The sequence below is a fragment of the Numida meleagris genome, chromosome 26, assembly GCF_002078875.1.
Source record: "Numida meleagris isolate 19003 breed g44 Domestic line chromosome 26, NumMel1.0, whole genome shotgun sequence".
Classification (NCBI taxonomy): domain Eukaryota; kingdom Metazoa; phylum Chordata; class Aves; order Galliformes; family Numididae; genus Numida; species Numida meleagris.
In genome coordinates this window covers 1662874-1684213 of record NC_034434.1, presented here as the reverse complement: position 1 = coordinate 1684213, position 21340 = coordinate 1662874, and the positions used below count along the sequence as shown (strand labels likewise).

General features: G+C 55.5%; 1 protein-coding gene and 1 long non-coding RNA gene across 2 annotated transcripts in view; one reads left to right on the top strand and one right to left on the bottom strand.

The window, feature by feature from the left end:
• Positions 4526–5629, top strand: LOC110388590. Its single transcript, XR_002432923.1, has 3 exons — positions 4526–4581; positions 4670–4738; positions 4933–5629. It is a non-coding gene; the product is annotated as an uncharacterized LOC110388590 (long non-coding RNA).
• Positions 5847–21340, bottom strand: part of ACE (angiotensin I converting enzyme) — a 16125-nt gene continuing 631 nt past the window's right edge. Inside the window, exons 2-25 of the mRNA XM_021378016.1 lie at positions 18367–18534; positions 17159–17246; positions 16574–16717; positions 16153–16344; positions 15931–16028; positions 15481–15653; positions 14988–15211; positions 13433–13577; positions 13041–13139; positions 12688–12810; positions 11986–12197; positions 11472–11608; positions 11163–11321; positions 10680–10767; positions 10334–10477; positions 9936–10127; positions 9707–9804; positions 9268–9440; positions 8657–8880; positions 8294–8438; positions 8009–8107; positions 7504–7626; positions 6790–6977; positions 5847–6506 (exon numbers count right to left, since the gene is read on the bottom strand). Of these exons, the coding sequence (XP_021233691.1) occupies positions 6310–6506; positions 6790–6977; positions 7504–7626; positions 8009–8107; positions 8294–8438; positions 8657–8880; positions 9268–9440; positions 9707–9804; positions 9936–10127; positions 10334–10477; positions 10680–10767; positions 11163–11321; positions 11472–11608; positions 11986–12197; positions 12688–12810; positions 13041–13139; positions 13433–13577; positions 14988–15211; positions 15481–15653; positions 15931–16028; positions 16153–16344; positions 16574–16717; positions 17159–17246; positions 18367–18534 (3633 nt within the window). The 3' untranslated portion in view covers positions 5847–6309. The remainder of the gene's footprint in view (positions 6507–6789; positions 6978–7503; positions 7627–8008; positions 8108–8293; positions 8439–8656; positions 8881–9267; positions 9441–9706; positions 9805–9935; positions 10128–10333; positions 10478–10679; positions 10768–11162; positions 11322–11471; positions 11609–11985; positions 12198–12687; positions 12811–13040; positions 13140–13432; positions 13578–14987; positions 15212–15480; positions 15654–15930; positions 16029–16152; positions 16345–16573; positions 16718–17158; positions 17247–18366; positions 18535–21340) is intronic.

The window sequence follows — 21340 nt, the reverse complement described above, 5'->3', positions numbered from 1 at the left end:
GGGGTGCGGGGGGGCTGCGCTCCGGGCGGGGCCCCGCGCCTGGCGCTGTCCACTCACCCGGTGCTGAACGTCCGAGCGGACCCGGGGGGGCCGCGCTGCTGGGACGGGGGTGATTGACCCGGGGGGAGCCGAGCACGGTACGGGGCTCTGAGGGCATGGAGGGTCTCTGGGGGACACGAGGAACACGGGGGCTTCGTGGGATCTGGGCGATCCAGGAGGTCCCGTGGGCCACGCTTGGGCCCCAGGTCATCCATCCCCATGAGCTCTGTGGGGTCCTGGTGGGCACCCAGGTGGGCACAGGGTCTCACGCTGCCCTACCAGAGCTGATGTTCAGACCGAGCCCCGGGCTCAACATTTCTCCTGCCCAGCTCTCTGTGTGCAATGAAGGCCAAGAGGACCACCTCCCTTCCGTTCCTGAGCAATCCCCCATGGCCAGCCCTCTTCCCCTGGGCCCACTGCTAAGGATAGTGTCCACTGAGGGCCTTTTTATTATTATTTTGCTATGCACAATTTTTCAGGCATGAAATTGGTCTAAGAGGATTATGGTCCATTATCATCAGCAGGAGTATTTTGCTGGGATTTTCAATTAATATTCCAGAGCACCTCAGGAATATTCACAGGGACCAGGTGGCTACCATGGGGCACTTGACCCACAGCAATGCCCACCAGAGCTGCCTCTTGTCCCTGGGCCAGCCTATTTCAGAGCAGTGCTGAAGCTTTTATCTCTGCCTATCATGGATGTCAGCCTTCCCCCAGCAGAGAAAAACTTATTCCATTGTTGAAGAGGGTGAAAAACCCATTATCTTCCCCCCCATCCACTCTGCACACTGCCTCTGCCATGATTTACTGCGAGTCGTGGAGGATATTTTGCTCTATATTACAGAGATGCAGCTTAACAGCATGGGGGAGGGAGAGGGACACAGAGTCCAGGCTCCTGCCTCCTCTGTTTTCTTGTTGATATACTGGTGACTCGAGGGAGACAGCTCTGTGCCGCAATTTCTTCACTAGAAAATAGGGACGTTGGTCACTCAGCCTTATGAAACTGCTCTGAGATTCCTGGGTGACCAGTTCTGCAAGGGAAAGAAAACTATTATTTTTATGGCTAATATGATCATAATTCAGATTATTAATCACCGCGCAGTCAGGATTTAAGGTTGGCCTCCTGCCCTCCTCTCATCCCATAAATCAGCCTGGACTGTTCGTGGACACAGTCACGTGGATGCAGATGTGCCCGATGATGTGGGCACGTGTCATCTCCCAGCCCTCCCCAGAGGTGAGCAGGTCCACAGAGGGGAGAACAGGGGCACCAGGGGGGCTTTGGTCATGGGAGGGGGCACAGGACAGGCCCCCCAACCCCTCTCCCAGGCTGGGGTCTATGGGGAAGCCTGGGAAGGCTTGTTCCCCTCTCTCCATGTCACTGGGTCCTCTTCAGTCCTCATTTCTCTGGCCAGGAGGTCTCATCAGGTGGAAGAACCTTGCAGCCCTTGCAGCTGGAGACGCATCCTGTCATTCCCCATCAGGTTATTTTTGACTGAGCTCCAGGAGCCTCTCAATGCCCCTGTGGCTCCTCCAGTGCCCCCATAGCTCCCCCAGTGCACCCATGGCTCTAACAGTGTTGCCCATGGCTCTTCCAATCCCCCACTGGCTCTCCCATTGCTCACAATGGCTCTCCCAGTGCACTCATGTGTCTCCCAATCTCCCATTGGCTCTTCCAGTGCCTCTACCAGTCCCCCCCTGGCTCTCCCAGTGTCCCCTATGGCTCTCTCAATCCCCCACTGGCTCTACCAGTGCACTCACAGCTCTCCCATTGCCCCCATGACTTTCACAGTGACCCCATGGTTCTCCCAGTCCCCCACTGGCTCTCCCATTGCCCCCATGACTCTCCCATTGCCCCCATGTCTCTCCCACTGCCCCCTTGGCTCTCCCAGTCTCCCAGATCTTCCCTGCAGAACCAGTTCATCCATGATGCCGTGGGTCCATGCCCTCAGGAGTGCTTTATGCCTGGGCTTCTTTCAATTCCCTGGGCTTCTCTGGGACTTAAACATATGTTTGCAGTTAATCCTGAGCTTACATTCTATCCCAGATAGGAAGAACTGGGGTCTCTGGGCAAATTATCCTGCTGTTCAAGGCAGCTGAAGGGCTCCCTCTAATTCAACTGAGCATTAATCCTCTCTCCCTGCTCTGCTCTCCTCCTCCTCCTCCTTCACTCATTTCTTTCCTCCTCCTCAGACAGCATTTTTGAGGCTTTATTCCTTTCCCCTTCTTTCCTTCCTTCCCACACCCCAGGCAAGCAGTGGGAAACTTCCCAATTTCCAGGGAAAACCAGGTGCTGGGTGCCCTCCCCTTCTGGTCCTGCACCAACAATCCCCACTGAATCATCTGTTCCTGCAGAGTCGGAGTTCAATCAGGGCACGTTTGGTTTGCCTGGCAGGCAGCGAGCTGCAGGACTCTGCAGGATAACACCAGGAAATGAAATATTTGCACTGTGCAGGGAGGTATAACCCACCTGCAGCCACGGGGCAGGCACCGGATCGGGGGAATGGGATCAGGTACAGTGTGGCAGGATGGGGACACAGGGCTCGGTGAGGATGGGCAACCACCCAAATCCCAACGCCGCAGCTGCCGGCTGACGCCTGCTGGGAGAAATGTTTGCCAACTGAGAGCTGGTGTTCCTCCACATTGCTGTAATTAGAGCTGGGCTGCAAACACAGCCGGAGAGTGAGGCTGAGGACAGAAAGACAGGAGTGCTGGCAGCCAGCAGGGCTATCTCCGGGTGGGCATGAGCGTTCTGCCTGCCCGGTGGTGTTTGTGCCCTTGGCTGTTGGGAGATGCTCCAGGGATGGACAGGGGAGGGGGAGGCTCAGTGGGAGGCTGGAAACGTGGGAAGGGCTTGGTGACATTGAACCAAGTCATGGGGGTTTCTCCCCAGCAGAGGCCAATACTCAGGAGGACGCAGCAGAAAAAGCCATGGAATCTCAGCTCCAGAATGTGACATGCACAGTTCACCACCATTCTGAACGTCCACTCTGCACAGAGGGAGAAACTGAGGCACAGGGCAGGATCATGACTCCCCCCTCATCCTTGGGACTGAGAGGACGAATGGGGCGAGCAGGGGATGGATGAGGTGATCAGGAGGACGGATGGGGTGAGTAGGAGGATGGATGGGGCTAACAGGAAGATGGATGTGGGGAGTAGAAGGATGGATGGGGTGAGCAGGCAGCTGCAATAACTCAAGGCAGTGCTGCAGGGATGTCCAGGTAAGGGCAAGATGTGGCCACACATCGCAGCTGCTGGGAGGTGACTGCTGGTGGCTGCAGTGTGTCTGCTTGGCTGCAATCCTCCTTGGCTGAGGGAGAGGAAAGCTGAGTGCCTGGGCTTGGTGACACACTCTGTCATCACCTCTAGTTCACGGAAATTCCTTCTCTGCTCTGTGGGGAAATTATTGGCTCGAGCAGGAGGATTGGGGATGGTCCCCTTTGTCCCATATGCACTGAATGGTGGGCATAAGGAGGAGGCGGCTTGTTGGGGTCCCACTGCTGGGACTTGCCAAGGAAGCAGGAGTGGCACTGCCACTGCCCAGGAGGGGCAAGGGCAGAAAGCAGCAGCTCAGAGCTGGGGGGACACACGGACCCACCTGGGCAAAGCAGCCTGTCCCTGCCCAGAAGTTGATGGAGGGGACATCTGAAGTGTGAGGGTCCTGGGATAGGGGGCCCGGTGACCCTAACCTTGTGCCATATTCCCCCGTTGACACCCCCTACCCAGGGTGGCCCCTGCTGCCGGCCCCTGGGTGCTGGGTTCTGCCAAGCTGCTGCTGCATGTTTCCAGGCGCTCCTTGTCCCCGGGGAAGGGGAATGTGAGGAACGCGGCCCTGCGCGCCCTGCCCGGCCACCCACCAGCTAAGAATAGACCAGGCCTGGACAGGCCCCTGCCAGCACCAGGGACGTGGGGTCCCCCCCAGCACTCACCTCCCTGCAGCACGGTGAGTGTGCATAATGAGCATGGAAACATAGGAAAATGGGTTTTTGCCGTGCCCAAAGGGTCCCCGAGCTGGAAAAAGGAACCCAGCGTGATTCTTGCTTTTGATTTGTGGGGTTTTAAGGCAGATTTTCTCTCCGTGAGCTTTGTGCACAGGCATCACCGGCACCTCCCCTGCAGGCGTGGGGTGCTGCTTTCTGAGCTCTCCTTAGAGGATCTCTGTGAATTGAGAGGGAATCTCCTCTTTTTCCCACTCTTTTCTATTTATTTTTTTCCTAGGGAGCAATTTTGCCAAGCCTCCTACTTTCAGCAGGAAGCATGATGCAGAAGCCTGGAGGCAGCAAAATCTCTCCAGATGTTATCACAATGGAGAAGGGAAATCATCCCCATTTCAAAGGTATCTTGTAGAACATTGGTGACGGGTTAGCAGAGCCCTGAGGGCATCAGCAAGTACTGATTGCCCTGAAAACTTCACCTGTTCCTCCACCCACGGCCCAGCCCCTCCATTTAGGCTCAGGTTGGGAACTTTGCTCCATCTTAAGCTGGGCTGGGAGTAGCCTGGTGTCCTGTCTCACTGTGTGGCTAAATCTTGGACCTGTGTTGAAGGTAAAGTGCTGTCCTCCTGCACTGGATGGATCTTGAATCTATGTTGAAGGTAACGTGTGTCCTCATGGATCTGGGATCTGTGTTGAAGGTAACGTGGTGCTCTCCCCACCTGAATGGATCTTGGATTTGTGTTGTGGTGTGCTCCTCCATCTCCTGGGTGAGCCTTCATCTTGTATTGTCTCTCTAATCAGCAGATCACAGCTCAGTGCACTCATCACCCAGCACCGTGGCATTGTCCTATGTCTTGTTCTAGGACATTCAGCTCCTTGTGGATCCTCTGATGTTGAGTTAGGGTTGAGCTTGTATTGCAGTTCCTGAATGAGCCTTCAGTGTGGCTCTTTTTCTCTCCAGAAAGCAATTCTCATGATGCTGGCAGGACCTTGATGACCTTGGAGACCTCATCCCTCCATTAATTGTGCAGAAAGGAGCCATGGGCTCAGAATTACCAGCAATGAGCTGAACTTGATGGAGCACACCTGCACCAACCTGCCCTATGGGGCTGGAAACAAGCTTGGCTTCACACCAGCTCTCACCTTGCAAGGGGATATGACACAAAGTCTTTGCTCTGCGAGCATCGTGTAGCTAGGTTGGGGAGGGGGGGTAAGGATGATGCTCAGTGTGCTGGAGCACAGGGCAGCTGCATTGGGGTGGGTGTGCATGGGGGTTTGGGGCAACTGCTTCACCAGCCCAGGGAGCAAGGTGGGAAGAGGAGCGACTGGTGACTTCCCTTCCCTGCGGGTGTCCTGTGCATGGATGCAGGAGAGCTGGAAGAAAATAACCACAAACCAGAGCATGGGTGGGCAGACATCTGTCTTCTGCTCCTCTTGGGTGCCTCTGGGGTCTGGGTTTCCTCGTGTAATTCATGGCTGAGGGTGGAGGTAATCAGATGGGAGGGACAGCAGGATCCATCCTGGATCCCCTAATTTCCCCTCCTGCTCGGGGCCGCAGCAGATCGCAGCTCTTTAAGGCTGCAATAATCCCTGGCCTGGGATTAGTTTTGCACCTAATCACTGCAGAACAAATACGAAGTTTTATTTACAGAAGCAGAAGAAAGATGGGGGGGGGGGGGGGGAGACGGGGGGAGAAAAAGCCTCAAGCACTGCTGATCCCAAGATAATCGGAGCTGGAGAGCGGGCGGTGATCACTGACCTCGTAGCCCCCCCCCTTCCTCCCCCCAGCTCTTACGTAAGCGTGCATCATTCAGTGCTGGAGCATCCCACTGAGATACCCCACCCCCAAGAAAGAGCTGAGCTGCTGCGCTGGGGGTAACAAGACATGGGTTTATTTCTCATCCATGCAAATGAACAGCCCAGCAGTGGGCAAACCAGGGATGGGCAGAGGTCAGAAACATGCTCTGTGCTTCCCAAGCCTGCCCTCTGTCACTCGAAGCCCCCATGGCTTTGCCCATCCTGGCACAGGGGCTGGAGATGGGTGGTGGGGACACATTCTGGATTCACTCCCCCCTGGGCACAGGAGCAGTCCTTGATGGCTCCGTGCCTGCCGGTGCCTGAATTTCTCTTCCTTTTATGCAGATGTTGGCAAATAAATAGCTCTTCTCTGCTTTGGCTCTTGCATAGTGGAAAAAAAAATGTCCAACCTGATTGGAGAGAGGAGTCCTGGGCTGTGGAAACCCATGGCTTCGTGGGCAGAAGTGCCTGCAGCATTGCCACCAGCTGCCTGAGTGCCCGTGTTTGCACCCTGTCTGTGCTCCCCCCGTCTGCATTTGCCTTATTTGAGTTCCATTTCCGAGCTGGATTTGAAGGCCTTTCTCCTTGATGTGAACAACTTGACACCCAAGACGATGGTGGCAATCAGGAAGACAAGCGCCAGCGCAAGCAGGACCCAGGCACCTGCTGTGGCTTGTTTGGTGCCCACAGACATGCCCAGAAAATCAGTTTTGTCAGAGGCAGCTTGGAATTCAGTGGCTAGAAAATAGAGAAAGGAGAGACATGGTTGGTGCTGGGGGCTCCGGGCTGGGTGTGGTGGGTCACCTGCTCTTCCTTGGCTGGGCTCTTGGGTGACTTGTCTGCTTGAGACTCAGCTTGTTGGGAAGTCAGCGAGAGGCACCAAATCCCCTGTCATTTTTTGGGGGGACAAGGGGGCACTGGAACAGCTCCATGTCTACCATGAGCCCCATCCCCACTCTGGTGAGGACAAAAATCTGCCCCCACCGTGGACCAACCATGTCCAGCCCATTCCCACCTGTACCTGCGTAAGGAGTCCAGCTGTACTCGGGCCAGCCCAGCACCTCCCCATTCTTCGTGTTCTCCTTCACCAGCCATGTCATGAGGGGCTCAAAGTAGCTCATCAGGGCCTCTGCTGACATGTTGGGCTGCCCCGTGATGAGCTGCATGGCTTCAGGCCATGGCTTGCTGAAACCCAGCTTCATGGCATCCCTGTGGGGGGAGAAATTGGATGCAGTGTGTTCCTTGTGGCCCTCATCTTCCCCAGGGCTTGAGATTCTTGGTGGCAGCAGCCCTGGGGCACAGCTCGTGCCTTCTGACACCCACAGGGCCGTGGAGAGAGGTTTCCATGGAGGATGTTGGGGTAAAAACCCTCAGTGAATTCAGCCTGATGCAGTTCACTTTATGGGTGAAAGGGTTAATTTTGCAGGCACTTTCCTCGAAGTGAGGGGGCTGTTTTCCCTAAGGAACAAGGGGCTGCGGGGGAGGAGGAGGAGGAGGAGGAGGAGGAGGGAGCCTCCACCCTGCCAGGGTCCCAGCTACCATCTAGTGGCTGCTTTTGCAATCACAGCTGTAGCACCCAGCCCAGGGTCCCCGTGGCCACAGCCCAGGGACAGGGACATAGCTGGGATGAGGAAGGGATGGGGCACAGGGGGCTGCATTGCCTCCTGTCTTGCTGAGCTATGGGATGACTTTCAGGCATTTGGACATAAAGGCCCTGCCCTGCCCACACACCTACCCCAGGAGCTTCCCAGCCTCCTTGGACTGGTAGATGTCACATGTGTGCAGGGGTCCCGTGTGCCCAGCTGCTTTGCAGAGTGCCTGGTGGAACTGGAACTGGATCACGAAGCTGACAAAGTACCTGGAGGGTTACATGGGGAGAGACCCTGCTAGTGGCTGTGAAGGAAATGAATGTTCTCCCCACCTCCCCTCACTGCAGAATCTCAGCTTTGAGAAGCATCACTGGCTTTGAAGCTCCACCTGCATCAGTTTGGCCCAATCTGGTGATGCCGTTTTTCCTTTTAACGTGTTCTTACGGCTGCTTGGAGGTATAAGCCCATCATTGTTGGAGAGTTCCCAAATCCAGCCTTCCCCTCTGAGGCTCTGTCAGGATGGGCACCACCTGGTATCCCACCAGTCATGAAACAAGGTAGCGTAGCTGCACCTCAACTGGCGGTCCCTGCTTCTGCGTGGGCTCATTTATCCTTTCAGGTGCCCCCCCTGACCAAGCTTTGCTTGCTCACCTGATGTAGGGGACGTTGGCAGGGATGTGAAACTTTGCCCCTGGGTCGAAGTCATCTTCAGACCTTGGTACTGGTGGGCACAAGCCCTGGTACTTCAACCTGGGCCAGAGAGGGAGAATTAGTCCAGCTTGGGGAGGAGAAGATGGGGTTAGCTGGGTGGGGATATGGAGGTATGTGAGGATTGAATAAGGTGTTCTGTACTCTGTCACATCCCCATTGCAGCCAACTGGGCCACAGAGAGGGATGATGGCCAAGCACCAAAGAGAGGTCTGAATGTGAGCATACCTGAGGTTCCACCACTGCTGGTTGTATTCATCCTCCTTGATCCGCCCATCAAACACCTTCCAGCGCCACTGGTCCATGAGATATCCAAAGGGCAGGAAGGCAATTTTGTCCAGCGCGATGCTCATCAGGTAGTTAATGTCACTTTCTGCCCAGAGTGGGAAGATGTGAACGAGGCAGTACTGTGGCCACCTCTCCACCCTGTATGGATCATTCCGCCCAAAGGCGGAGTGTCCCTGTTGGATCTTGTCCCTTCCATTGATACACAGACACTGTGCACGTCCCTGCTACCTTCTGCCCTGACCCTCTGCATTTCCAGTTGCCTCCCCAAGCACTGTGCTGTGTGGTGTTCCCATGCCAGCTCACCTTCATTTTCTGTCACTTGGTCCAGCAGGTTGATGCTGTGCAGGTGTTTCGGGGTGGAGACAGACAAGGCCATGACATCCCCAATGGCCTCATGGAAGCCAGGGTTGGCTCCATCACGGAATGAGATGGGCTGGTCCATATACTGCAGGAAGTACTGCACGTGGCCCATCTCATGGTGCACTGTGATTAGGTCGTCCATGTTCACCACGGTGCACTGCTTGATTCTGGATGAGGACAAGTGGGATGGGGAGAGAACAGAGGGCAGTGCTGGGGTGAAAGTGTTCAGAGATGACCATACCCCATTAAGCTAGTTTTTTCTTTGGTCTCTTTCATGTATCCCTTCCCCAGGTCTGATGCCCGCCTGCGCTGGTCCTGCTCCGTGGGGTTGGTCTCTGGCTGTCTTCCTGCCTTTCCTGCTGCCCCTGCCCATTCCCTGTTGGTGTTCATTGGCTTTTTCACCTTCTAGGGCAAGTCAGGGTAGGTGTGGATTGCCCTCCATCTACTGTGGGGGCTCCTGCCAGCAGTGTCAGCATCTTGGGTACCAGTGGGGCTGCCGCAGCCACAAGGAAAGAGGCAGTGTGGTGGCTTCAGGCTGTGTGCCTTCATCCTACCTGAAGTCCTTGCGGTTGTAGAAGTCCCAGGCCGAGGCGTGACAAACCACCTCCCGCCCATCCGCTGGCTTCTCAATCATGGACTTGTCCCAGAACTCCTGCGGCATGGGGATGAGGCCCAGGGAGGTAAAGAAACGGTCCGACTCCTCAAACATCATCTTGGGTGTCCAGCCCTGGGGAGAAGCAGACAGAAGATCTGGTGAGGGGCAGTGGAAGCTCCTGGAGTTGCTGGAGGGAGGCTGGGGGCAGTCTTGTCCCTCTGGGCAGGGGAGGTCTGTAGGTATCAATTAGAGCTGGGTCCAGCCTGTGGTACATCCAGATGGGGAAAGAACAGAGGTATTTCATAGAAGTTTTTGATAGCATCAAAGCATTTAGCAGTGTTGGTGTTGGCAGGGACCAGAGGTTCCCAAGGGGCAGAGCAGGCTGTGGAAGCACTGACCTGTTGTTTCATGGCTGGGGTGGCATCCACTTTGGTGGCATCTGGGAAGGGCATCACCAGGTCGAAAACATTGGACCATGACTGAGCCCACATGTTGCCTGGAAAGTGCAGGAGGGAGACAGGGAGAGGAAAGAAAAGGCAACCAGTTACTCTCAACTTTTGCGCAGGATTGGGCTAGTAGCAATCTCTTCCTGCTGGGAGACACAACTCAGCCCAGCAAAGCCCTTACCCAGCAAGTGAGCAGGAATGGGACCCCTCAGGCTTATGTGCTCTGCACCATACTTGTTGTATAGGGCGCGACGTACGTAGGCATGAAGGTTGAGGTACAGGGGCTGCAGCTGCAGATACAGCCTCTCCAGATCTTCCTCAAAGGTGGGTGTCTCATAAAGAGATCTCCAGTAAGCCCCATTGTCTGTGTATCCTGTGGTAGGGCAAGAGCAGAAGTTGTCAATTCCCTTCTTGGGCAAGTCTTGGGCCCCAGGTTTCCCCACGAGGCAGTGGACCTAGTGAGCATTGGTGGGACCTCCATGCCCTCAAGATGTTGGCTCTGATCTGGATGATCAGCTCAATTCCCTGCCCGCAGGGTTCCAAGGTCATGGTGGGTGTCTGAAGGAGCAGGACACTGACCATTGAGCACAGCTGCCTTGTTGCTCAGTTCCACGTATCGCTTGTATTTGTCCTTGATTTTCGCTCCAGAAACATCCCGCCAGCCCTTCCAGGCAAAGAGGAGCTCATCATAGTCCCGTGAGGTAGCCAGGATGTCCGTGAGGTCTGAAGAGAGAGCAATGAAGGCAGACTGATGGTGTTGGATGGGTTGGCCTGCTGCAATGATGCTAGACCCAATACACTGCTCAGGGGACATCACAGAGAAGGTGAAAGGGCCCCTTCATGACCCTTCTCTGTGCCCCTGTGAAGAATCCCTCCTTCCTGGGGTTGCTGCAGATGAACCACTGAACTCCCTGCCAGATCTTACCAGGATCCAAGGGGTGGCAGGTGTTGTCCTCCCTGCAGACCTTGGCTATGCTGTATCTGGTCTCCATATCTGAGAGGAGGGTGTTGTACTGCAAAGGAGATCGCATTACGTGAGCTGCTTATCCTTGCTCCTGCTCTTGGGGAACAACACAGCCCCTGGGTGTTTTCCTCTGGCCCCTTCCATGCTGTCCTGGAAGGTTGTATGAGCCCAGAAGGAGGCAAAGATGAGTCAGTACGGAAAGTGTTAGGCCAGCATGCAAGGCGCTGTTGTCATCCAAGCAGGTGGACACCACTGCAGGATGGGACTGACAATATTTGGGTGGGATACCCTGGGGGCAAGAACCTTGCCTTTGTGTAGAAGGCCCCAAACCATCAGTTTCTGCAAGGGCAGAAGGGCGTTTCCTGAAAGCTGGGAGAAGCCTGTGTCTTCACACAAAATAATGGCAAAGGACACCCATTCCTGCTCTGTCCCCTTGCAGCTCACCTCTTTCAGCTCGTCCTCTGGCAGGGCTGCCCTCTCAAGGACACTCAGCTTATTGAGGATGCGGGTGACAGTTTCGTCCTGGAAGTCCGAGGGGTCGAACTGCCTGGCTCTCATGCCATACTCAATGGTGTGCTTGGACATGGCCAAGTTCTTCTCCAGCTGTAAAAGCAGGAGACAGGAGAGGAGTTACCTGAGGGAGATCTCTGAGACAGTCCATCAACAGGAGCACCACCTGCAATGCCATGACTGCCAGCATCCCCATGGCTTCCCACACGTTCTTCCCTCACAGTCCCAGGGTTGATTCCTTACCATGACTTCTTTGTTGTGGTCAGTGATGTTGGTGTTGTAGTCCCAAGATGCCTCAGTGTAAGCATTCCACACCACCTCAGCCGTGCTGTTGTACTCAGCCAAGAACTCTTTAGCTTGTGCTTCATCTACTATTTTGTCTAGAGGAAGAGATAAATGAGGGAAGAGAGAGGGAGTCCTGTTCACAAGAGCATCATTCCATGGAGAAACCATGCTTTAACTTTTCCCACAGCTGCACGTCTACCGAAGGATGCCACAGCCTGGGAGCAGGCTGAAGATGGAAGTGTCCCATGGGACAAGGGGTGGGATATCAGGACAAGCTGCACACTCTAGGCCCACTTGGGCAGGCCAATGGCACCTGCCTCAATGGAAGATGAAACCACCCAGAAAACAACACCCTTAGGCTGGGCATTTCCCTCTTTCCTGGCATGGAGACTTCATTTATCTGCAGCAGAAACCTCCTTGTCTTGCCTAGGGGTTAGCGATTTCCCTTGCCCCTCCCCAGCCCCAGCCTTACCGATGCCATCAGGGTACCCTTCGGGGACAGGGGGACGCCAGTCAAACTCAGGCCAGCCCAGCACCTCGTTGGTCTTGTTGTTCTGCTCCTGCAGCCAGGTGGTGACAGGGCTGAAATACTCCAGGAGCGCCCCAGCATCCATCTTATCCGTGCCAGTGAGGTTGAACAGGATTTCCTGCCATGACTTGGAAGACCCGGCCTTCAACACCTCCCTGCAATGGAGTGGGACAGTAAGAGCTGGCGTGAGATCAGGGCATGGGTGGGAGAAAAGCTGTAATGGAATCTTGACACCACAAGGGCTGAAGATACTATTCCTGAGAGGGACACAAACCTGGAAACTGCCTCTGAAGCCCCCCAGCTATCCTGTGCTTGGGGGCTGAAAACTCTCCATCACATTCTCATGCATTCATTAACACCCAGGGGGTCAACAGGAACCAAACATGCTTCAATGACCTCTTGTCTGGGTGGAGCTAGTGACAGGGATAATAGCAGGACTCTGGTGAGGACCACTCACCCCACCCCAGTGCTTCCATGAATTTCCATCTATCCATCCATCCATCTGCAAAGCTATTTCTCCAGCCATCTCCATGGCCACTTTTTCCTTCCTTCCTTTCTTCTTTCCTTCCTTTCTTCCTTGCACACCATCAGCTTCCACGCACACATCTGCCCGTGGCGATTGTCCCGACCCTCCTCTGTCCCCACCTGAGTTTGGCTCCAGCCTCTTTGGACATGTAGATGTCACAGGTGTGCAGGGGACCGGTGTGGTTGGCCGCCTGGCACAGCGCCTTGTGAAACTGGAACTGGAGGATGAAACTCACAAAGTACCTGCCGAGGAAGCCCGGGAAGGTGAGCACTGGGGACAAAGGGAAGCAGATGTGTCCCAGGGCATGGCTGAAGGCACCATGCCACACGTCTGCTTCCCATCATTTTTGCTCCCAAGCACTGGATGGTCTCTGTGTCTTTGAGAAGGAGCAATGTATCCCAGTCTCTATCTGAAGAGCTGAGGTCCCTGCACCCCCCACAAACCCCTATCCCCTTCCCAGCACTTCCTCTACCTGATGTAAGGGGTGTTCCCAGGGATGTGGTACTTTGCTCCAGGGTCAAAGTTGCTTTCATTCCTCGAAACTGGAGCACAAATGCCCTGGTATTTGGTTCTGTGGACAACAGAGAATGACAACATAAGCTGGAAAGAGGAAGCCAGATGGACAAAGGGTGGGAACAGAAAAAGAAAACCCAGTGCTAAAGAGATCTGCACAATTGTGTCCTTTAATGTATTTCTGTTCCTCAACCCATCCATCCATCCATCCATCCATCCATCCATCCATCCATCCATCCATCCATCCATCCATCCATCCATCTTTCTCCAGCCATTTCTGTGGCCACTTTTTTCCCACCCTGCACATCCACAGCCTCCACACGCGCATCCACCCTCCGTGGCCATCCCTACCTTAGGTACCACCAGTCGTAGTTGTAGCGGCTCGGGGGCGTGCGGCCGTTGAACACGTTCCAGCGCCACTGGTCGATGAGGTATCCGAAGGGCAGGAAGGCAATCTTCTCCAAAGCCATCTTCAGCAGGTAGTTGATGTTGCTCTCTGCAGGAAACAGAGCTCGGATGGGGCTGGGAAGGAGCCTGGGTGGACAGCACTAAGGTCACCAGACTTTTTGTTGGCAATAGGGTGAGGAGAGCTGGATGACCAGTTGGAACAGCGTTTCAACATGTAGTTTTTCTTTCTAGTGAAGCTTGCATGGGACATAGGAGGTTTTTCTAGCTGCAGCTCCTGCCAGGGGCAACTTGGGCCTCCTAACTGAGTGGGAACAATGGAAGTGAAACCCACTGTCCCCTTGCCTTCAACTTGGCTCTCACCATGAAAAGGTCTCTGATGAGGGTGACTAATGCACAAGTTCACTCTACAGGGTCTTCAGGCTGAAAGGGAATTGCTCCCCACGGCTGGCATGGCAAAGCAAAAGTTGCCACAGTTAAGATCCAGAACTGGAGTCAAACTGGGGACAGTCACCACCCTTCCATGGGAAGCACAGGGGGTGGTGACATCTGCTTTCCACTGCTCCTTGGGGAAGCCTAGCAAAGGTGAGTTGAAGAAGGACCAGCTGGAGAGCCAGCTGAAGCTGTGGGTCAGGAAGGGTAGGCAGCAGTGTCCTGAAGGGCTGCTGGCTGCTGCCATCATGGAGCTGGCGTGGCTGCAAGGACCTGCTAGTCAGACAGCAATGCCTGGAGGCAGAGACCATCTGCTCCATGCTGTTTGTACAGCGTGGGCACGGCACTCTTGTGTGCTGTGATGGCTTCCCCATCATGAAGCAGATTTAATGACAAGGCAGGAGGACCCGGGACTGTCCCTCCGCAAAGCAGCCGCCTGCGGGAGCAGGCTGTGAACACTTGGTTTCCTCTGCTGCCGTCTGCTTTGACATGTTGGCTGAGAGGTGGCTGCAGGGAGGAGATCCTTGCCAAGCTGAGCAGTGTCCTGCAGTGACAAGTCCTCCTCCACTGCACTGCCTGGCAGGCAGACATGTCACCCGCTGACTGTCCTTGTGACTGAGCATGTGAGCTGCTCAGGGGGCTCCTGGGAGCTTCTCAGTGAGGGGAGGGGAAACACTGGAAAGACTGAAGCTGATAAAGCACAAAGATGTTGCTGTCAGGTTTGGGACTGCTGAGGAAGGGAGTGGATAGGTTCTGAGGAGCGTCACTGCTGCTCTTGATGGTGAAAAGAATGGAGTCAAGAAGGGGTTGTCAATGGAGACAAGGAGGAGATGTCCATGGAGTCATGAGTCAAGAAGGGATTGTTTATGGAGCAAAGAAGGGGTCCATGCATGGATCCACAGAGCCAAGAATGGGTTGGTTCTTGTAAAAAGGAAAGAGTGAGAGGCATGGGGCCTCTCCTTCTCTTGGCTGTGTCACCAGACAGCAGCCTACCCTGGCACGTCCCCCTCCCTTCCTGGTGCCATGGGCAGTGTTCGAACCCTCCAGGTCTGCAGGGCAGCTGCCATACCTTCATCCTCAACAGCACTGCTGAGGAGCCCGATTTTCTGAAGGTGGCTGGGGGTGGAGACGGACAGGGACATGACATCACCGATGGCCTCGTGGAAGCCGGGGTTGGCCCCGCCGCGGAAGGAGACGGGCTGGTCCTTGTACTGCAGGTAGTACTGCACGTGGCCCATCTCGTGGTGCACTGTAAACAGCTGCTCCATGGTCACCGTTGTGCACTGCTTGATCCTGCCAGGTAAAAGCAGCATTTCCTGAGCTGGGTGAGGAGTCCTGGTCTGCTCACACACCCCTTGATGGGAACAAACTCTCAGGGTCCCTAGAAGGGTGGCAGAAGTCCATGTGGAAAATGAAAACAGCAGACGGGAAAGCAGAGCAGTGTGGTTCCTTGAAAACTTATCCCAGAAAGAGAAAGGTCAGGGTGGGGGTACCTAAAATGGTGACCTTCCAAGGGGACTGAGGAGGCTCTTGTTCTGCAGACCCTGCATGCCCACACGCACCTGAAGTCCTTGCGGTTGTAGAAGTCCCACGCCGAGGCGTGACACACCACTTCCCGTCCATCTGCCGGCTTCTCCAGCATGGACTTCTCCCAGAACTCATGTGGCATCTCCAGCAGCCCCAGGGAGGTGAAGAACTCCTCCGAGACCCGGAACATGTGGGTGGCATTCCAGCCCTGGTAGGACATGTGGGATGGTGTGGATGCAGCCCCCACAACTGGTCCCACCACATCATCATGCCTCTTTTTGCACCCACTGCTTCTTTGACCATTGCTGGATGGGGAGTGGGGTCATTTCTGTGTCCCTAGTTCTTCCCAGAATTGGCTTTTCTGCTGTTCCATGTACAGATACAGGCAACAGCTCCCACAGGCTCAATTTTATGGGCAAGCTCTGGCCAATAACTCCCCCTTTTTTTTCCAACTGGTGCCACTAGTAAGTCTCTCAGCCTGGTACCTGATTCACCATGGTGCTTGTGACATCCAGGTTAGGCTTATCGGGGTAGGGGACCATTAGATCATAGATATTGTTCCACTGCTGAGCCCACATGTTGCCTGAAAGCAGAAAACAGCAGGAGTGGGGCCAGAGATGGGTCAAGAGGAAGAGAAACATAGCAATAGTTGGGACCCCCCAGTCCCACTACAGCTCTCCAGGCCCACCAGCACCCCTGGGCCTTACCGAGGAGGTGAGCAGGGATGGGGCCCTTCAAGTTGATGTATTTGGGGCCATAGCGGTCATAGAGCTTTCTCCGGACAAAGGCGTGCAGGTTGAGGTAGAGTGGCTCCAGCTGGTTGTAGAGATGCTCCAGGTCATCCTCGAAGGTGGGGGAGTCGTACCAGGAGCGCCAGTAGCTGCCTGTGTCCTCAAATCCTGCAGGGAGGCAGTGATGACCCCTGGCTTCAACCCCAAGGGGCTCTCCCCACATCCAGCCCCAAGAGCTGGGACTGTTGAGCATCAGTGGGATTTTTACTCCTTCCCCAAGTTGTCAACACCCGGGCAGGGGGGAAGTGGAAGCTCTATGCATATGGCATGAGGAGAGCAGACCACACTGCCCTGATTCCCACCCCTGACCCACCCCACACCCCCAATCCACTCGCACCATCCATCTGATATGCCTCGTTGCTCAGCGTCACAAACTCCTGGTACTTGGGACGCAGTGGGTTGCCTGCAGCATTGTGCCATCCCTCCCAGGCATAGAGGAGCTTCTTGTAGCTGCGGGAGGTGGCCATGATGTCCGAGATGTCTGGGGCAGAGGAGACAAGCAGGACATGAGAACCCAGTGGGAAGGAGGGGCAGGAACAGGGCACAACCCACAGCAGGTCTGTGAGGTGCCACCACCATTGCACTGGACACAGATCACAGAATCATAGAACCATTAAGGTTGGAAAAAAACGACAGAGGTCATCAAGTCCAACCACCAACCCATCCCTACCATGCCCACTCATAGAATCATTAAGTTTGGAAAAGATCTCCAAGATCATCTAGTCCAACCATCAACCCATCACCACCATGTCATGGTGCTCCAGACTTGTGCTCCAGACCCTTCAAAGCTTCCTCATCCCAGGACAAGCCCATGAACATGAACCAGGACCCTATCAACCATGACCTGCTGGGGATTTGGGGACTGGAGCACACTGGGGGTGCTCATTGGGAGGCAAGGGACAGGGATGGGGATGGTCTGTACCTGGCTCCAGATCCCAACAGGTCCCGTTGTCAAGGCACACCTTGGCTGTGGAGTAAATTTTGTCCATGTCGCTCAGGATGGTGTTGTACTGTGGGGAGGAAAAAGGCACTGAGGATGGAAGGGGGTGGGAATGGCTGCTTAGAAAGGATTTACAAACATTTCCCACCTCCGGAGCACGTGAGTGCGTCCGGAAGAGAACCCAGCGTGTTTGTACAACACAGTTTTGTGGGAGGTGAGCGTCATTTCTGCACCCATTGTGCAGAGGCTCTTTGGGACAGACAACCCACACACAGCCGCTCGCTGAGCCCTTCCATGTCCTGAAGCACGGCTATTTATAACACCCTTCATCAGATAGAACAGAATGTTTATCAGAGTGGGCAAAAAAAAAAAAAAAAAAAAATAGGAACAGGAGGAGGGAAGGGTATTTATTTCTCCAAACTTCAAAAACAGCAAACAATAGCGATGGGAGGTTTCCTGGAACTTGCCCAGGGAGCTCATTCCCAGGGAAGGAAATTCTGTTCCTCTCTCTGTCTCCATTCCTCTGCTCTGGGCGGGTTGAGGGGATGGTGCTGGATGACGGCAGTGGGCGCGGGCAGAGGGAAATGAGGATGATACGTGGGGAGATGTGATGCTCCCTGTTAGCAAAGATAGGTTTCCAGGAAGGAACCAAGGCCAATGCTGCTCTGATGAGGATTGTATCAATGGGTTTCCAAGCCAAGTGGTATTGCAGTGGGGAGGTGACTCAAAAGTCAGCAGAGATGCACAGAGATTGCAGCCTGGAGCACTTTACTTGTATTTAAGCTGCAGACCCTGCAAGCTTAGGAGTGCCGTGGGAAAGGCTCAGGCCACCCTGATGTCCCCAGTGCTGGGCTGTGTCCTGGGGCAGCCAAGCCAGCTGGCCCCCAGCCATGGGCATGGGTTGGATGGTATCCAGGGCACACCAAAAGCTGCTCAGTGTAAGCAGGAAATCTCCGGCTCCTCCTCTCAGGTAGCTCTGGACTGATGGTAGGTACTGATACTGGCCACGTGCATCCCCGAGGGTGGACCACAGATCCTATCTGTCCCCTCCATCACTTCCCCACTTTGCAACATCCCTCCAAAACACAATGAAGGGCCAGCAGGGGGGTCTGGATGCTCAGGGAAAAAAGGCTTTCAGAGGGCTTAGCAGAATGCAAGCATCTCCAGGGCTTCACCAACGTATCACCCACCTGCTGCCGCTTGTCCAGGGGCAAGTTGGAAGGCCCCAGGGTCTGGATGGAGCCGATAATTTTCTTCAGGTGTGGGTCACTGAAACTGCTCCAGATGTTGCCATACAGCTCTTTGGCTTTCTTCCCCCATGCCTCTGTGAAGTTTTGCTCCTCCAGCGATGCCTCGACCTGCAAAGAGAGAGGGGGATGTGCCACCGCACACGGTGTCATGAGGGTTTGTGTGAGCCAGAGGGCATGGGACAGACAGGGACAGACAGAGACATCCCCAAGTGACATTTATAGAAAGGGACAGCAGTTTCCAGCCAAATCCACAGCTGCAGACAAGGAGGTGGCATTTGAGGTGGTGTTGTGGCTTGGGTAGGATGGGGACACTGGGATGAGGTGTCCATGCTGCGTGGGCCACCCCTTCTCTGTGCCCTATGAGCCCCACGCCTGGATTTCACCTGGCAGAGGAGTACCCATTTGCCCTGGAGATGCAGCCCCTGGAGATGCACTCAGTTTTGGGGCTCCCACCATTTCCAACCTCCAACCCTGCCAGCCCCAACCTCCCTTCCCAGGCTGTGGGACAGCAGGAGCTCCTGCACCATGGGAGTTATTTAGGCAGCTGGACCTGCAGCCAACAGCCACAGTTTTGGGAAGAGGCACATTGCGAGTGGTAGCATCCACACTCCCAGCCTGCAAACACTGACTATTTTGGGAGCATCCCAGCCTGGGCTGTGGGCAGTGAGAACATGCTGAATGCCTGCCCTGTGCCATCCCAGAGTGATTTATGGAGCTCATTAGCTGTTACTCGTGGCATTTCCAGCCTGGCTCCAACCAGCCTGGGTTGTTTTAGTTTAATCTCCACATTCTCTCGGGAGGATGGGAGTTGCAGTTACAAGGATGGGAGTTACAGCGTGGTGGGGCCAGAAGTGGCCTGGGGCAGGGAGGGAGATGCCTTAAGCAGATGCAGGTGCCCTGCTTGGGACATCCTGGTGCCTCCAGCCTAACCCTGGGGACACCGCACCGTGACTCGTCAGCCCCAGGGACACCCTGCTGCAAGAGCCCTTCACCCATGGGAGTTGCTCCACTAAGCGTGGATGCTCAAGAGGGAGATCTGATCCCTTCCCGTGCCCTGTTTCTGAGCTGGGAGCTGCAGGAGGCAGAGCCCAGCTGTGTTTCGTCTTCTCCTTGAGCAACTGCCTGTGTTTGGTCAGACAAATCATGCCCTAAACTCTCCTGACAGCTCTGGCGGAGTGAGCTGAGGCTGCTGGCTGTGCCCCAGACACCTCTGTCCTTCCAGAATCCCTCTGCCCATTCCTGCATGGCCAAGGGCTGTTGCTCCCCAGTGTCACTTTGTCCCCTGAGCCACCTCTCTGGTGGCAGGTCCTGGGGGAGCCCACACCTGGCTGAGCCCCACTGTGCTATAGCTCTGAGGATTGCCTGGCCCAGAGGTTCATCAAATCCCCCCTAGATTCAGCCTTTGGGTCACCTTAACCCTTTGGTGCTCAGTCTCCCAGTCACACAGCTCACATCCTTGCTGTCTCTGTGATGGGCTGATGTCAGGGGCAGGATCCCCTCCTCTCCCTCTCTGCCTGGGGTAAGACTGCAATGGGATTAGGCAAGCAGCGTGCTGGGTGCTTGGCAGACTGCTGGGAGCATCTCCCATGGAGGGCACAACTTTGTGCACAGCAGCCAGAAATGTTCTCTTTATCTCCCCCCTCTCATCCCCAAAGCCATCTGGGAGCTGCTGGGAGGGGAGTGGGGCAGCCTCAAGAAGCACTGACATCACAGCAAGTGCCCAGCCGTGATCCTTGGCCATTTATTAACATGGGAGAGAGTGCGACTTGCTCTGGGGATGCCCCTGAGCAAACTCCATGTCAGGTGCCTCCAACCCCGCTGCCTGGTGTGGCCCGGATGTGCCCGCTGTGCCTGGAGATCCCCGGACCCACAGCAACATCTGCAAAGGCAGCAGCTGGGTGTGCACCCAGACCTTGTGTCAGCTCACCCTAAAAGGCCAGAGGGGGCACACGGGGTGTCCTGCCAAGCTGGCAGCACCCCTGGCAGTGTTCGTCCCCATCCTGTCCCTGCTGTGCCCTGCATGGACCAACAAGCAGCACACGGTGTGTGTCCCTGCCCCGCAGGCTGCTGGCTGGGCTTGGGGCTGCGTGACGGTGCTTAGGGCATGGAGGTGACACGCAGGTCCCGAAATACAAATTGGTCACGTGGGGGTTGCACTGACCCTGTGCCCCATTTGCTGTATGGTGTGACACATGTAGCTCTGAGCTGCATACAGTGCTGTGGTTGTGTCCCTGTGCCATCATGTCCCTGTCCCCATGCCACATCTCTGTCTTTATGTCACGTCCCTGTCCCCATGCCATGTCTGTGTCCCTGCACAGTGTGGGGATGTGGGCAGCTCCCCACATCCACCAAGAGTTAGGGGAATGCCCACACAGGGCAGGGGCCAGGCACAGCCCCGCAGCTCCATGTCCTGGCCCCAGTGCGTGCCATCCCCCCCAGCCACACCTGCAGGGAACCCACAGCATTGCTCCCCACTGGGACCTGCCAGCACCAGCTGAGCAGATGTCAGATTTCCCATGTTTGGAGCATGTCCCCAAAGCCAGCTTTGTCCCCGTGGGCTGGGGATGACAGGATTTTGCCCTGGTGCCACCCCGTTGCGTGTTCACACTCAGGGCTCTGGCATGGCACAGTGCCAGAGATGTGGAGGGGACAGGGACATCTGACACCTGACCCCAGTCTGGGAAGGGGAGGGGGGGGGGGGGGAGGCAGGAAAGTAAAAGGTTCTGGGAACAGGGAAACACCTCTAAAAATAAACCCAGGCTGCTGAGGGGCCAGGGCTGTGGTGCTGGGGGCTCTCCAGGGGGACAATTTGGGGGGAAAACCTTGCAATTCCCAGGCTGGGAGTCCGAGCCCTGTGCCAGCACCTTGGGGCACTGAGGAAGGAACCTACAGGGAGGAGGGGGAGGAAGGGGAG